Source organism: Colobus angolensis, unplaced genomic scaffold (assembly GCF_000951035.1).
Source record: "Colobus angolensis palliatus isolate OR3802 unplaced genomic scaffold, Cang.pa_1.0 Scaffold126, whole genome shotgun sequence".
NCBI classification, from domain to species: Eukaryota; Metazoa; Chordata; class Mammalia; order Primates; family Cercopithecidae; genus Colobus; species Colobus angolensis.
The window spans coordinates 3,325,074-3,342,890 of NW_012113808.1; the positions used below are offsets into that span (position 1 = coordinate 3,325,074).

The following is a 17,817-nucleotide window of genomic DNA, read 5'->3' on the forward strand; positions in this document are numbered from 1 at the left end:
AATGGTAAACAAAATCTAATCGATTCTTTTACAATGTAGACCAAGTCATAGAGGCCTATTTGAAACAATAACTTGTTAGCAATGTTAGTACCTCTCATTTTACAGTGAAATCGTTTTGATAGAGTCTGCTGTGCATTTGACATCATGTTGGGAGATGATTAAAAGTTTTTTAAATCCTTTGATTCTAAAAGATACGAGAGGGAAAGATTGTCCATTATTCTTTCAACAGGACTCACAAAATTTGATATGAGCAGGTGAAAACTAAAATGGAGCTACCTGTAAATAAAGGAAAGAAGGAAAGGGCTTCCAAAGAGAGCACATGGGTGTGGTTAAAGAGCAGGTTTTCTTTACATACCATGTTACAGTACATGTTTACAATCGCATTCCTATTCCTACCACTACTGTATATCAAACTAAAACAAAGAAAATAGCTACGCCGTTTTGCCAGCAGGTGGCATCATGAGAATCTCCTAGAAGAAACAGGAAGTCCCTGAAAGCAAGACTACTTACTGTTTTCCCAAGTCCAGTCATCAATATATATTCATATTGTTGATGACATCATAAACACATCCCTTAAAAAGCACTTTCAGAAGATTCATTCCTCCCCTCCTTTTTCATATATTAGCATTGTTCATTCAAGAAATATTATATTCCCGGAAAATAATAGGAAGTTTAAAATAAAATTGTAATTCAATTATGTTTGTTTGTTTTTCTCTGTATTGCTTAATATAGCCATTTGAGGAGCACATTTCCTTAGCAATAATGGAATATGTTATTATCAGGCTATGTTAAATGGTTAGAGAGGAAGAAACTTAGAAGGCTCTCTATTTTCACACTCCTCGCCTGCCTTCCAGGGATTCCCCATGCCCAAATACCTCCCCAATGCTAAGCAACCTCTCAGACTCAGGGGGGACCCTGTGCCGGAGATAATGCACATTTCTGGCCTTTGAAAGCAACTCTAAGAAGGCTGGCTTTGTGAACTCGCCTTCGAAGCTTCCTGCACGTTCCATGTGATTTGGAGGAATTTGTTTTCCAGTGTTCCCATCTGGCTTTAGAGCAACATCTTTTGATCTGGTCTTATCAGCATGTGCCATTCCACTGTTATGAGCTGGGCTGGAACTAGGACCTTGTTCTATGGTGTTGGTGGAAACCTCTTGATTTTGGCATAGAACAGAGATGCCCTTACTGGAGTCTACGTCCTTAGGTGGATTCACAGAATCTTTCTCCTGGGCTTGTGGTTGCTCTTTCATGAAGCAGGCAGTTCTGTTATTTTGAGAGAGTGGCTGCTCTTTGCTCTTCATGGAGTCTTTGAGGCCAGGATCATGTGAAGGAAGCAGCTGGGACTTGCTTTTGTGTGTGTCTTGGGTCATTACGGGTTGCCAATGCTCTGAGAAAGGAGATAAAAGAAAGATCTCTGAAAACCAATAAAGAAGCTCTTCTTTAGATCTTTCAACTTACTAGAATGTAGTCCTCTTCCCTATCAGCCAAGGTAATATAGGTGGGAATGGGGTGGAGGGTGAAATTGAGTGGTAACAATGTACGGAAAATGTCTCCCTTAAGAAGGGGAACGGAGCATTTCTTCAGGAAAACAGTTTAAAGAGGTCAGTTGGGAAGAGGGACTTAATGTCATACCCATGAGTTTAGTAATCAAGTTCTTACCTCATTTTCTTAGCCTGTGGGGCTCTGTGCCCTCCCTGTGGTGAGAACATGAGAACATCTTCTGGTCTCTTCTGAATTCCATTCCCCAAATAAGAGGAGAACTTTTTCTTCATGGTTTTTGCTTGAGTTAATTAAGAAGTGTTATGAGTTGGATTGTGTCCTTAAATTTTTTACTTTCAAGTCCTAACCCCCAGTACCTCAGAGTGGGACCTTATTTGGAGATAAGATCTTACAGAGATAACAAAATTAAAATGAGGTCATTAGGGTGGGTCCTGATCCTGTATTACTGGTGTCCTTATAAGGAAAGGAACTTAGAACACACAGACACATACAGGGAGAGCACTAAGAGATACAGGGGGAAGACAACCATCTATAAGCCAAGGAGAGAGGCCTGCAAAGAGCCTTCCCTCACAGTTTTCAGAGGGAACCAACATGTCTGACATATTGATTTTGAATTTCCAGACTCTAGAATTGTAAGGCAATACATTTTTGTTGTTTAAGGCACCCGGTTTGTAGTTCTTTGTTATGGCAGCCCTAGAAAACCAACATAAGAAGAAGAAAAAGGGCCGGGCGCGGTGGCTCAAGCCTGTAATCCCAGCACTTTGGGAGGCCGAGACGGGTGGATCACGAGGTCAGGAGATCGAGACCATCCTGGCGAACACGGTGAAACCCCGTCTCTACTAAAAAAATACAAAAACAACTAGCCGGGCAAGGTGGCGGGCGCCTGTAGTCCCAGCTACTCGGGAGGCTGAGGCAGGAGAATGGCGTAAACCCAGGAGGCGGAGCTTGCAGTGAGCTGAGATCTGGCCACTGCACTCCAGCCTGGGCGACAGAGCGAGACTCCGTCTCAAAAAAAAAAGAAGAAGAAAAAGAATTCTGCAAACTGGACTTTCAGAAAACCAGTGTGTATAAACCTTGGTGTATATTACACATTAGGTTCATCTGGTGTGATAGATGGAAAAGGAAAAATTTAAAGCAGTTTTCCAGTGTTTACCTAGTATATGTTAAAGAGGATTTAGAAACACTAAGATCAGAGGTTTAAACTGGCTAAGCCCGTGGAGGTTTCCTTTGAACATTTTACTTGGCAAGCACAATGTTTTCAAAAACAAAATGACTGGGTGTGAGTGGACTGTCTCCTTTTTTTTTTTTTTTTTTTTTTGAGACGGAGTCTCGCTATCACCCAAGCTGGAGTGCAGTGGCCGGATCTCAGCTCACCGCAAGCTCCGCCTCCGAGGTTCACGCCATTCTCCTGCCTCAGCCTCCCGAGTAGCTGGGACTACAGGCGCCCGCCACGTCGCCCGGCTAGTTTTTTGTATTTTTTAGTAGAGACGGGGTTTCACCGTGTTAGCCAGGATGGTCTCGATCTCCTGACCTCGTGATCCGCCCGTCTCGGCCTCCCAAAGTGCTGGGATTACAGGCTTGAGCCACCGCGCCCGGCCAGACTGTCTCCTTTACTGCAATTATGTGACCTCCTATCCAACTGTGAGTTTGCAACTGCCAGCCATGACTAAGTGGACTTTTCACTTGTTGAGTTGATGCTTTAGCATCTTGCAGACATAGCTGCTATGGAGAACTCAATTAGATTTAAGACATCTCATGAACTGGTCATTTAGAGTTGAAAGTCTTGGACTACTTTTGCTCATGGGAGAGAATTCTTTAAATCTACTGTCTGTTAATAGGCACCAAGCAGAGGGAATATGACCAGATGGGGAACCTAGAATTCACATTGAACTCCTAATACTCTTTCATATGATCACTTCTTTGTGAAGCGATCAGAACAAGGAAGAGTTCTTTGTGAGCCTGTCATCCTTTGTTTTCTCCTTGGGGTCTTTTGTAGGGGTCTCTTACATGTAAGAACTTCACCTATTCCATATAAACTGAGGGATTTTGAGCTACTTCTCCCAGCAAGGTCTGTCTTCTGAAGTTTAGACCTACGGGGACAATAGGTTGAGAAATGAACGTATCTTTTCTTTGAAACTTGATGTTTCTCCAATGTTCTCTCTGTGAAGGTATGGTACTTCTACCCACCCAGTTACCAGATTTGACAAGCTCATTTGAGCACCCACTTTGTGCCAGGCAATATACTTTGGATTCTGGTTTTCTTTACCCTTGGAAATATATTTAGTCTTAAAACTCCAACAATTCTACTTTCTAAATATCTTGAGATGCTCATCTTCTCATTTTCTTCACCTGACCAATGCCCTAGTTTAGGCCTTGAAACCATGGCCTGAACTTTGTAATTCTATCAGGTCTACTCTGACTATAGCCTGAGGTCTATTTTACCTTAAACTTTGCACCCAGAATGATCTTTTTAACATTTGAGCATGTAATTTTCACCAGTCTCAAACCCTACAGGGTGAACTCTCAACTCTTTTGCAAGACCTGTGAAGTCATTCATGATTGGATTGGATTGGAGACATTGGCTATTTTGCGTTGTCTCTGAAAACTGCACCTACACGTTCTCCTCTTCCCCACTTCCATGTCACATGCCTGCAGTACTGAGGCAAGCAGTGCTCATTTATGTGCCTTTGTACATATTATTCCTTCTGCCGGCAGTGGCCCCATTCCATACGTCCTCCTGACAAACTTCCCACCCTTTCCCCATTCTCCTCCTCCTCTGAGATTCTGCTCACACACTGTGTCTTTTGGGAAATCTTAGCTAAAGCCCTTTGATAGACACAGGAACCTTTTTCTGTTCCTGCCCTACTTTGCGAAGAACTCAATTAGCAGTTTTGATAATCATTTTTTATAAGCGGAACTACTCTCCAATTTAAATATGAATACCTTGAGGGCAGAGACCACGGTTTTTCATATTTGCATTCCAGACTCTACCTGAGTAGCTGTTTTGCAAAGTCTGGTCTGAAAAACACCTGTCCCAGAATAATCTGCCTTAGTATCATCTTAGTTAAAAATGTGGATTTTTAAGCCTAATTTCTAACCTGCTGACTCAAAGGACTGGCAACATGCATCTTAAATAATCCACTCACTGGCATAGAATTGAATCTCAATAACAATTTCATTTAAATGAATCATGGAAAACTATTGCCTAGCACAGTGCCTAAGAAATATTGAGACTTAATTGCTTCCTTCCTGTATCCCCGATTTTACTGTCAAGAAGTCTGAGGCTTAGAGAGAATATGACTTCCCAAAGGATATGGAGGCAGAAGCACCTGAATCAAAGTTTTCTACCTCCTGATTCATACTGTTTCCAATCCAACTCTCTACTCAGCAAGGACAGCCACTTACTAGGGCCTGGCCTTTTGTACACCCTCCTGAGAGTAGCCATCTGATCTTCAGTGTCCTTTTTGAATAAGAGTGGGAATCAACCAAATGGCTTCTAAGACCCTTTTCCAGTATGTGAGCTCTAATTCTAGGTTGGTTTAAGCATTTATTGCAGACAGGGAAATTGAAAGCAGAGGAGTTCAGTTAGTTGCTCAGAGTATCTTTCAAACCCAAAGCTGGAGGTTAGAAAGAATTCCCAGGCTAGACATTTGGCTATTACTCTTGGCATTTATGTCATGTATAAGCTCTGTTGACCTGAAATATTTTATGTTCATTTATAGCACCTGGCCTTCCTCTTGAACATGCTCTGTCCATTTCAGACTCCTGAGTTCAGGCACTTGCCTTCAGTAAGAAAGGATGTAGTCTTCAAGAGCCAAGATATTTCTTTCCTGTGCTGAATTTTTAAGTAATATTAAAATCTAATTATTTTAATGATGAACAAAGGAGAACTAGTTTCTACAGACTGTACAACTGCGACAATTTTCAACAAAAACAGTAGAAGGGTTTCAATTGTGTAACAATTTTTAATTGATAAGAGTGTGCACTTATATAGCACTTATTTTATCCAAGTGCTCACTGAATCCTCAAATAACTTCATAAGGTAGGAAATGCTTTTATTTGACATTGGAGGAAGCTGAGGTACTAATTCCAGAGACATTTTTTCTTTCCCTTCTTTTTTAACTTTCATAAAGTGGGCTAGGACAGCGACTTGCACATTAGTAACTGCTCAATAAATTGTTGTTAGATCCAAAAGAGAAAGATTGGATATCAAAAAATGGGTGAAGCCAAATCAGCCCAGATAATGAAAGAAAATCAAAATGAAAAATAAAATTTAAAAGTAGAAAACAAAGGATTTAAGCAAGAAAGAGCTAACTTGAAAGATGGCAGTGACTGGAAGCCTGAGAAATGTTAGCTCAAGAAGGCTTCCCAGTAGGCTGCTGGGGGGGAGCTATGTAATGACAGGGGAGGGACAAGGAAGGCTAGGCAGCCTAAACTCCAGGCTCTGATCAGAAGCTCTTGCTGTCTTGGCACTCAGGGCTCTGAAAGGGCCTCAGCAGAGTGATGGGCCCACTGCCCTGCTGTGCCTCTGGGGCATCGTCCTCCCCAGTTCTGAAAGTCTTACCTTGCTGCAACTTCTGCAGTTCTTTTTGAAGCTGCCTCTGCTCCCAGGTCAGCAATTTCACATGGTAGAGGCAGATATCCTCCAGTTTCTGCAGCCTTTGGTCCAGTCTGGCTTCAGCCAGCTTGACATTCTTCCTCTCCAAATCAAAGTGCTTATACAATTGTTCCCTGACCATGTGCCTCTCCATCTTCTTTATGGTCTAGAGACAATAAGACATCACAACTAACCTGATCAATGGAAGACTGAGATACTGACCCCTGGCTTTTAATCAGAGATCAGTGGTTGAACCTGTGTATTTCTGAAACCACAGGTGCCTAGTCAGATGAAATCACACTATTGTTAAATGAGTTTCCAGAGTAACACAGAAGGATTGAGGGTAGTCATTCCTCTGAGCCTCAGCCTCCTTGTCAATAAAATAGTGATACAATACAATAGGCTCCCCCAACACAGCTACCAGTCAGATTTGTGTGACGATCAAGTGAGATGGGTAAGAACAACTCTTTGGGAAAAAAAGGCAGCCTACATATACAAGGCATTATTCACCCAATAAGAAAAGCCTCTTTTACTGTTCTTAAAGGCTCCCAAAGAGGCTGCTCAGTGGTCTGGAGAGGATTTTGGAACTTAGGATGTGGCCATTCCTTCCCGCACCCTGCCAGTTCATTAATTCACATATGCATAGGTTCATTCAGCCTATAATACTACTGTATGCCAGGTGCTATGCTAAAAGCTAAGAGTAATGGTGAATGAGACACAGTTCCTACGCTCAAGGGGCTTTCTCGGAAAGCGGAAGATTGGGGTATCCTGATTATAAAGTAGAACAGCATCCACGATGAGTAGTCTGGGCAACACCAGGGAAGCTGCTTAGATTGGGCAAAAGCTTTTCTTCTCGTCCTCACCCATCTTCTCAGACTTTAGATGCTCTCCTTCCTCCATGTACCCTGATGTCTAAGCCCACACCTGCTTCTTTCTCCTCTAAATAGCACTAAGTAGGGACACGTTTTTCTCTTGTTTGAGTCTCTCTAACACTTTTCTCAGAGCTCAGAGCACAACATGTGCTCAGGATATAAACAGATTGCTGTCAATAAAAGTTTTGGTGATTATAATACAGAAAAAAAGCTTAACATTAAAAAGGAGGAAAAGGCCAGGACATGGGAAAGAAATACATTTTAAGGTACTTGTTTTAGAGTCTAAAGCATAGACTAAACTTTTGTTAAAGAACAGGGCCAGCAGAACTTACCTCCAAATCCATCAGACTATGTTTTCACCATCAGACTATGTCTTGTTTCTTTTGCTATGTTAGGCTGAGTCTGGATTAATGAGCTTATTTTTCTTCAGTAAACTTAGGAGTCTGGTGTTTGGAGAAAGGACAGAGGGAGACCCGTTGGAGAGGGCTGTGAGGAGAATGTTAAATACACTTGAAAGCTCTCTTCGTCCCTCCCTACCTCCCCTGGTCAAGAATGCTAGCTCCTTGGGCCATGGCACTAATCCCTGCTGGCGAGGCCAGAACTCTAAATAGCTCTGTGGGTAAAAGAAGCCTGCCAGCTCTAGCCTGTCCCAAGAGGGGTCCACAGTGCTCCTTCTGGGCTGTGTCCGTGGGAGCCAGGAATGAAAGCAAGGAGTGTCTGTGTTCTCAGTCTCTCTCTCCCCCACCCTTTCCTCCTTTCCCTCCTTTTCTTTTTTTCTCTTTGCCATACCTCCCTACCCTAACCTTCATTCCTACTTCTTGAAAACCAGGTCAGCCTCAAAAGAAAGCACCCTGTTTTTTCTGTCATGACTGTGCACACTTCGTGCAGGAGAGAAGTTAATTTATTTTGTATTATTGTACACCGTAGTGACCTTCTCCAGGCCTCTCCACGTGCTCAGAGCACTTTGGTGCTTATCAAGATTTTCAAAGTGGTGAAAGCAGCACTAAGCAAAGTAAAATTAAAATCAACTTTTGTGCGCATATTTTGAACAGCTACAGTAGAAGGCTGAGCAGAGCCATTGTTTATATAACAAGATATTGAGTGGGATTTTTACTGTTGCCTTGGAGCTTCATCTGAAAATAAGAGGCACTGATATGCCACAGTCTAAATAGAGCTGCCAACACTGGGGCCTGGTAATCCCCCCAGAGTTTACTGACACGCAGGCAGCTAAACAGGACCTACTAACCACAATCATTGCCCAGCAAATAAGTAATTATAAGGAGATTACAGGGGATAGCAGGGAGGAAGAACATGCTATTCTCACAGTGGGAGGTAGTTCCTTTCCCATCCTTTCTCATGAGGTAATTCCCTCACCTCCAGAATTTAAATGAATGAAGTGGGATTCCAAGAAAATTATCTGGGAGAATGAGATGCTACACAAGGTGAGACCGGGATTGGGATCGTACCCCCAGCTAGAGGCTTGTTGACTGCAGAACAATAGCGCAGTCCCCATTCCATCCCTTTGTTGCCACTATAGCTGATGATAGTGAGGGATTTCTTAGAAAAGCTTGGTTCCTGCATGTCATTTTGAGAGAGAACTGAAGAGGAAAGGCTTGCAGAATTAATCTATGGCTGAAGGGCAAGAAGGAGCCTTAGTGTGGAGTGCCTAGGAAAAGAATGGTGGCCAAAGCCATCCTAGTTACTCTCAGCCCTCTGAGAATGTCAGAGAGGACCTGGCTCCATGGGAGGGAGCAGAGGGATTATATGAGGTGGCGGAAACCATGGCATAGTCATCACTTTGCTCTTCTTGGAAGGCAGTGCTTCATCCGGAGGGGAAATGGAATCACAGGCAGGGCCAGAAGGAGGCAGAGACAGAAGGGATCTGAGTGAAGATGAACTCCCTCATAAAACCACACATCTCAAAGCAGAGGACATGAAAACACACAGAATAGACAGGAAAATCTATCTATGGGAACATGGGAACACAAGAATAGATAGGAAAATGCTAGTCATGCCTGCATCACAAATGTGGCAGTTATATAGGAAGATCTCTGCCTCCTCTATTCTCTCCTAGCCCATGACCTTAAAATGGTTAGTGTTGAAAAGACAAGGGAGAGGAAGTATACAAAAAGATCATGCCTTTTCCACTCCAAGGCTTGGAGAAGGAAGAATGATACAGCAGATAATCCTCCTTACCCATCTCCAAACATCCTGGAGTCCAGTGAAGAGGGATTTAAATTAGTGTGAAATTGGAGCTTCAAAGCAGAATGAATTTTTTTTAAACAAAATATCAAGGAATGTGTAGAATCTGCCCAGGATACCATTAAGGAACAAGAAAGAAAATCAGCAAAGATAGTGATTGGAAGTGTAAAACTATCATTCTCAGGTTATGTCCTTACCTCCACTACCAGAGAAAGAAGTAGTTCAAACTGTTCAGTAAAGTGGTTTTGATTAAAATAAAATTTTACAGAATAGATTTTTAATGCACATTCATGTAGTTTTCTATAATTCGCTCTGTTTTACATGCAGTCACATCCTTTTGTAGTCAAAACATATCTGGAATCAAATAATCTGCCATTTATAGAATATGTGACTTTAGTCATTAATCCTGTCCTATCCCTTTGTTTCTTTATTTGTAAAATAGGTTAAAAGTATCTTTATCATAGGTTTTCTGATAGAATTGAATGAAATGATGAATTTAAAGTAATTCGTGTATAGTAGATGTCCAATAAAAGTTAGCTCCTGATTTTCAGCAAAGATGGAGTAATGGGAACTAGATTTACTTTTCTACATGAAACAATTTAAAAAGCAGAAAAAAATCATGAAATTAAAAAAAATTGGACATCAGTCAGAACAGATGGTGATCCCTGAGAGAGTGGAAACAAACCAGAGAATCCTTATTATCGCTACAGCTTACTGACTAGAAAGGGTTTCCAGACCACAGCACAAGAATTGAGCAACCAGGCAGGGGTTCCTGACCTGAGGAGACAGAGGTATAAGTTCAGAGAGACCCAGGTATCCAGAATTAGCAAGGTAGAGTAGTAGATCCCAGAAGCTCAATGAGGCCAGGCGCAGTGACTCATGCCTGTAATCCCAGCCCTTTGGGAGGCCAAGGCAGGTGGATCACAAGGTCAGGAGTTTGAGACCAGCCTGGCCAACATGGTGAAACCCCGTCTCTATTAAAAAGACAAAAATTAGCTGGTTGTAGTGGTGGCCGCCTGTAATCCCAGCTACATGGGAGGCTGAGGCCGGAGAATTGTTTGAACCTGGGAGATGGAGGTTGCAGGCAGCCAGGATCACACCATTGCACTCTTGGGTGACTGGGTGAGACTCCATCTCAAAAAAAAAAAAAAAAAAAAAAGAAGCTCAATGAATCTCAAGCAAAAGATATATGAATTAAACTACTCCAAGGTATATAAAATAAAATTATTTTAAAAAGTAATAAAGAGATACCCTTAAAAACAGCCAAATTTAAAAAGATATATTATATACAGAGGAACACAAATAATTACACAGACTTCCTACCAAAAATGATGAAAACCAGAAGACAGTGGAGCAAAACTTTTAAAGTTCTGAAAGAAAAAAATCAACCTAGAATTCTATACTCAACAAAAATATCTTCAAGAGCAAAGGAAAATTGAATAATTTTTCAGTCACACAGAAGCCTAAATAATTCTTCAACAACAGACCTACAGTTCAAGAAACATTAAAAGTAATTTTTCAAGCAAAAGAAAAATTATACCTGATGGAAATCCAAATCTACACAAAGAAATAAAGAGCACCAGAAACAGTCAATCCATGAGCAAGTATAAAGTCTATTTTTCTTATTATATAAATCTCTTTAAAATGTAATTAACTGTTCAAAGAAAAACAAAAAATGTAGTGTGAGATGTATAGCATGTAAACATGTAAACAGCATGGGAACAGTAGTACAAAATTCACGTGAGAATAAATGGAAGTTTACTGTTATAAGGTTCTTATATTTGCAGCATTATAATATGACTTGAAGGTAGACTGTAATGAGTTAAAACTGTGTATTCTACACTCTAAAGCAACCACTAAAATGATATAACAAATAATTATAATAAATCAACAACTAAGATAACATTGAATTATAAAAAATGCTAAACTTGAAATAAAGCAGAAAAATAGGAAAGAGAAAATAAAAGAACTATGAATAAACAAGAAATAAATGGCAAGATGATAGATTTTAAACCCAAATATATTAAGAACCATAATAAATATAAATGGTCTCAATGCCCCATTAAAAGGCAGAAATTTTCAGATCAAATAAAACAACAAGGCCACACTATATCATGCTGGCAAAGAAACAAATCGAAAACACTTTTGTAAAGTATGAAGAAATGAATAGGTTAAGAGTAAATGAATAGAAAAAGATATACCATGATCACACTAAATAAAAGAAATTAGAGACAGCTATATTTATCCCAAATAAAATAGTATTCAGAGTCAATAATTTAATAGGGGTAAAGAGGGTAATTTCTTAACAATAAAGGGATTAATTCATCCATAATAAAATCCACAATATTTTGCACCTAATATGGGAAGCAAAAGCGAATAGAATTACATGGAGGAATCAACAAGCCCACAGCTATTGTCAGTGGCTCCAATATCCTTTTCTCAATAAGTTATTGAAAAAGTATAGAGAAAATTAGTAAGGCTAAAGGAAATTGAAACAACACTGTCAACCAACTTGATCTAATTAACATTTATAGAATGTTAATTATACCCAACAACAAAATACTCATTCTTTTCCAGTGCACAATGAACATTTATCAAGATAGACCACAGGTGGGCCATGAAACAAGTTTTAATACATGTGAAAAATTAAAATAACAATGTATTCTGTTTTGTGTTGCTACAATGAAATACCTAAGGCTAAGTAATTTATAAGAACAGAAATTTATTTTGTCAGTAACACAGAGTTGATTTGATGTTTAAAAATCAACCTGATTTAACCATATTAACAGAATATAGACAAGAACCATAAAATCATTTGAATTAAAAATCATTTCACAAGATCCAATATCAATTTCATCAGACTAGGAAGAGAAGGAAATATCTTCAACCTGATAATTAGCATCTATAATAAACCCACAGTAAACATTATACTTAATGGGAAAATACCCCCAAAGAACGAGAACAAGGCATAGATGTTTGCTCTTACCATTTCTATTTACTATTGTACTAGAGGACTTAGCTACTTCAGTGAGGCAAGAAAAAGACATACAGACTGGAAAGGAAAGTACAACTGTCTTTACTCACAGATGACATAATTTTCTGTGGAGAAAATAGTAAGGCATTTACATCTTGTGTGATTTTAGCATATATCAGTATACAAAATATGTTTACATATATTAACAAAAATATTGTAAATTAAAAATGTCATAATGAATCCAAAATATTTAGAAATACATTTAATAAAATATAGAACTACAAAATGTTTTATAGAGAGATTAAAAAAGACCTAAATAGACTGGGCACGGTGGCTCACGCCTGTAATCCCAGCACTTTGGGAAGTCGAGGCAGGTAGATCACCTGAGTTAAGAGTTCGAGACCGGCCTGGCCAACATGGTGAAACCCTGTCTCCACTAAAAATACAAAAATTAGCTGGGCATGGTGGCAGGCACCTGTAATCTCAGCTACCTGGGAGGCTGAGGCAGGAGAATCGCTCAAACCCAGGAGGCAGAGGTTGCAGTGAGCCAAGATCGCACCATTGCATTCCAGCCTGGGCAACAAGAGTGAGACTCTGCCTCACAAAAAAAAAAAAAAAAAAAAAAAAAAAAAAAAAAGTAAATAAATGAGGAGATAATTCATGTTTATGGGCTAGAATCCTAAGTATTTTAGACTGCCAATTCTTCTAAAAATTATCTGTAGATTTAATCATAATCAAAACCCTAGCAGACTTTTTTGTTTTTTTTTTCTGGCAAATAAAGGTAACTCTAAAATTCAAATGGTAGTACAAATGACTTAGAGTAGTCACAATAATTTTGAAAAGAATGAACAAATTATATTGGACTTAATATTACCTGATTTCAAGACTTATTCTACAGCTATAGTCAATAAGATTGTGTAGTGTTGGTATAAAGGTGAACATGTAGGATCACTACCACAGAGAAGAGACTTTAGAAGTAAACCCACACATTTAGTCAGTTTATTTTAGAAAGAAACACCAATATAATTTAATAGGGGGAAAGAATATTCTTTTTACAAGTAGTATTGGAACAATTGGGTATCTATGTGGAAAAGAAATCAAATTTCAATTTTTATGTTACCTCCTACACAAAAATTATTTTAAAATTGATTATATACCTTAACATGTAGGCAAAAACTACAAAACTTCTAGAAGAAATATAAGAAAAGAAAATTTTTGTAAACTTGAGTTTGGCAAAGATTTCTTGTATAACAGACAAAAAGACCAAACTATAAAATAAAAAATTTGATAAAATGGACTTAATAAAAATTAAAACCTTCTGTTATTAAAAAAACACTACAGGGAAAACAAAAGGCAAGCAAGAACTGGTTGGAATATATTGACAGCACCAAAAAACCTAACCAAAAAACTGTATCTATATCTAAATAACACCAACAACTTAACATTTAGGACACAAATAATTCTATCTAAAAATGCAAAATAGATGATCCAAAAGAATATACAAATGGCCAATAAACAAATGAATATATGTTTAATGTAATTAGTCATTAGAAATTTAAAATAAAAACGAGGTATCCCTTTTTACTCACTAGCACAATTTAAATTAAAAAAAAGTGGTAAAACCAAGCATTGGTGAGAATATGGAGCAATTGGACTTTTATACATTGGTTTTGTGAATGTAAAATGGTACAATCATTTTGGAAAACAGTATGGCAATTTCTTACAAAATTCAACATATACTTACATATGACCCAGCACTTCCACTGCTGGATACTTAACCAAGAGAAATGAAAGCATGTACTCATAAAAAGACTTGTATAGAAATATTGTATAGCAGCCTTATTCATAATAGTCTCAAACTGGAAACAACCCAAATGACCATCAACAAGTGAACTGGTAAACAAATTGTGGTTCATCCATACAATGGAATACCATTCAGCAATAAAAAGAACAATACATTGACATGGGCAAAAGCATGAGTGAATCTTACAGATAACATGCTGGTGACAAGAGACTGGATAGAAAAGACAAGTGGATTCCGTATATTCGAAATACTATAACGTGCACAATTAATCTATGATGACAGAGATCAGATCAGTGGTTGCCCGGGTTGAGAGGTATAGATAAAGACTGACTACAAAAAAGAATGAAGGAACTTTCCTGGGAGACAGAGGTGATGATTACTTGTTGCATACATTTGTCGAGGCCAAAAACTTAAGGACTTAAACTGTGAATTTTAATGAATATAAGTTACATCTCAGTAAAGGTGATTTTTAAAAAACTTAATTTCATAGTAAAAGAAAGTCATTTTCAGACAAGTAAACAAAAAATAGAGTTTGTCTCCACTAAATAAAATTCTGCAGGATGTATTTGAAGCAGAAAGAAATGTTTCTAGATTTGGACTAAGATACAAGAAGGAATGAAGGGCAAAGAAAGTGGTAAACATGTGGGTACATCTAAATGAAGATTGAAGGTATAAATCTGGGACTTGGAAAATGATTAATTCAAAGTAACACAGCACAGAGCTTTCAAAAAAGAAGAACAGTTCATTGTTCTGAAGTTCTTTTATTGCTCTGAGAAACATAAAGACATTAACATTATACTTTCATAGATTAAGATTCATGTTGTCTATTGTGAATTTTAGCTCCAGATCAACCGCAAGAACAAACCAGCAATCCCAAGAGGACCCACAGACCCTTTGGAGGAAGTGGACTGCTCCTGCAGGACCCGGTAGATACCCCAAACACTGTGAGTGTCCTAACTGTGGACTTGGGAAAGGGAGACGCTCCTCTCCCAAATGCACACCCACCCTGGAGAAACTGAAGGCCTCTTCGTGGGAGAAGTTACCTGGACTTGAGTCAATTTGGAGAGCCGAGTGAAACACAGGGGTGGAGGAGGTGGTGGAGAGGTCCTGGGGGCTTACTGCATCTCCCAGCAGGCCATTCCTGCCTGGCACCATGGGGATCCATCAGTAGGGTGACCAGAGGAGCAGGGGGTAGAACTCCATGGGGAGAGGGAAATGTCTAACTGAACTTTTTAAAAATTTGTTTGGGGCGAGACGCCTCCTGGTCAGAACTCAGGGAAGGATGCAAATCTGTTGTGCAGACTCCACAGGTGGGGTATGAACCAAGCCCTTTTCTTTTGCAGTCAGTAGCCTGGGGCAAGTTTTCAACCCTGTTACAGCCTCCACCTGGAAACAGACTTGGGACTGTTGCAGGGGCATGGTGGGAGGGAGATCAACCCTTCAGTTTGTGTGGGAGCTGAGTGAGGCCTGTGATTGCTGGGTTTCCCCCACTTCCCCGACAACCTGCGTGATTCAGCAGAGGCAGCCATAATCCTAGGTACACAACTCTATTGACCTGGGAATCTCGCTCTCATCCCCTACAGCAGCCACTGCAAGACCCACCTAAGCAGAGTCTGAGCTCAGACATGCCTAGTGCTACTTCCCCTTGATGGTCCTTCCCTACCCACCCTGGTAGCCGAAGACAAAGGGCATACAATCTTGGAAGTTCTAGGGCCCCACCCACTACCAGTTCCTCCCAAAGCTACCACAACTGATGCTTTCTGGAATGCACCACCTCCTGGCAGGAGGCCAACAGCACAAAAATAGAGCATTAAACAACCAAAGCTAAGAACCCTCACTCGGTCCAGTGCACTCCGCCACTCCACTGGAACAGGCACTGATATTCATGGCTGAGAGACCCATAGACAGTTCACATCACAGGACTCTGTGTAGACAACCCCCAGTATTAGCCCGGAGCTGCGTAGACTCGCTGGGTGGCTAGACCCAGAAGAGAGACAACAATCAGTGCAGTTTGGCTCACAGAAGTCACATCCATAGGAAAAGGGGGAGAGTACTACATCAAGGGAACACCCCATGAGACAAAAGAATCTGAACAACAGGCTTCAACCCTAGACCTTCCCTCTGACAGAGACTACCTAAATGAGAAGGAACCAGAAAACCAAACCTGGTAATATGACAAAACAAGGCTCTTCAGCACTTCCCCAAAGTCACACTAGTTCACCAGCAATGCATCTAAACCAAGGAGAAATCCCTGATTACCTGAAAAAGAATCCAGGAGGTTAGTTATTAAGCTAATCAGGGAGGGACCAGAGAAAGGCGAAGCCCAATGCAAGGAAATCCAAAAAATGATACCAGAAGTGAAGGAAGAAATATTCAAGGAAATAGCTAGCTTAAAGAAAAAACAATAAAAAATTCAGGAAACTTTGGACAAATTTTTAGAAATGTGAAATGCTCGGCAAAGTTTCAGCCATAGAATTGAACAAGTAGAAGAAATTCAGAGGTTGAAGACAAGTTCTTTGAATTAACCCAATCCAACAAAAACAAAGAAAAAAAGAATAAGAAAATATAAACAAAGCCTCCAAGAAATCTGGGATTATGTTAAATGACCAAACTTCAGAATAATCAGTGTTCTTGAGGAAGAAGAGAATTCTAAAACATTGGAAAACGTATTCGGGAGAATAAATGAGGAAAACTCCCCTGGCCTTTCTAGAGACCTAGATTTCCAAATATTAGAAGCACAAAGAACACCTGGAAAATTCGTCACAAAAAGATCTTTGCCTAGGCACATTGTCATCAGGTTACCCAAAGTTAAGATGAAGGAAAGAATCTTAAGAGCTGTGAGAGAGAAACACCATCATTCTTCACAGAATTAGAAAAAAAAATTCTAAAATTCATATAGAACAACAAAAACCTGCATAGCCAAAGCAAGACTAAGCAAAAAGAACAAATCTGGAGGCATCACACTACCTGATTTCAAACTATACTATAAAGCCATAGTCACCAAAACAGCATAGTCCTGGTATAAAAATAGGCACATAGACCAACGGAACAGAATAAAGAACCCAGAAATAAACCCAAATACTTACAGCCAACTGATCTTTGACAAAGCAAACAAAAACACAAGGTAGGAAAAGGACACCCTTTTCAACAAATGGTGCTGGGATAATTGGCTAACCACATGTAGGAGTATGAAACTGGATCCTCATCTCTCAACTTATACAAAAATCAACTCTAGATGGATTAAGGACTCAAAACTAAGGCCTGAAATTCTAAAAATTCTAGAAGATAACATTGGAAAAACCCTTCTACACATTGGTTTAGGCAAGGATTTCATGACCAAGAACCCAAAAGCAAATGCAATAAAAACAAAAATAAATATCTGGGACCCAATTAAACTAAAGAGCTTTTGCATGGCAAAAGGAACAGTCAGCAAACAGACAACCCACAGAATGGGAGAACGTCTTTGCAATCTATACATCTGACAAAGGACTAATATCCAGAATCTACAACAAACTCAACTCAGTAGGAAAAAAACCAAACGATCCCATCAAAAATTGGGCTGAGGACACAAATAGACAATTCTCAAAAGAAGATATACAAATGGCCAACAAACATAAGAAAAAATGCTCAACGTCACTAATGATCAGGGATTTAAATGCAAATTAAAACCATAATGCGATACCACCTTACTTCTACAAAAATGGCCATAATCAAAAAAAAAAAAAAAAAAGGTAGATGTTAGACATGATGAAAAGGGAATGCTTATTCACTGCATATACAAATGGCCAACAAACATAAGAAAAAATGCTCAACGTCACTAATGATCAGGGATTTAAATGCAAATTAAAACCATAATGCGATACCACCT

The 17,817-nt window shown here is 39.4% G+C and overlaps 1 protein-coding gene across 1 annotated transcript; it reads right to left on the bottom strand.

Moving 5' to 3' along the window:
• Positions 1–325: 325 nt before the first annotated feature.
• LOC105505497 (chromosome unknown open reading frame, human C1orf110) lies at positions 326–15,156 on the bottom strand. The gene is given in 6 exon segments (XM_011933335.1): positions 326–851; positions 853–1,370; positions 1,372–1,387; positions 1,660–1,780; positions 6,065–6,263; positions 14,993–15,156. Coding segments are annotated over 5 exon segments (897 nt in total). The 5' UTR covers positions 6,252–6,263; positions 14,993–15,156; the 3' UTR covers positions 326–796.
• Positions 15,157–17,817: the final 2,661 nt, after the last annotated feature.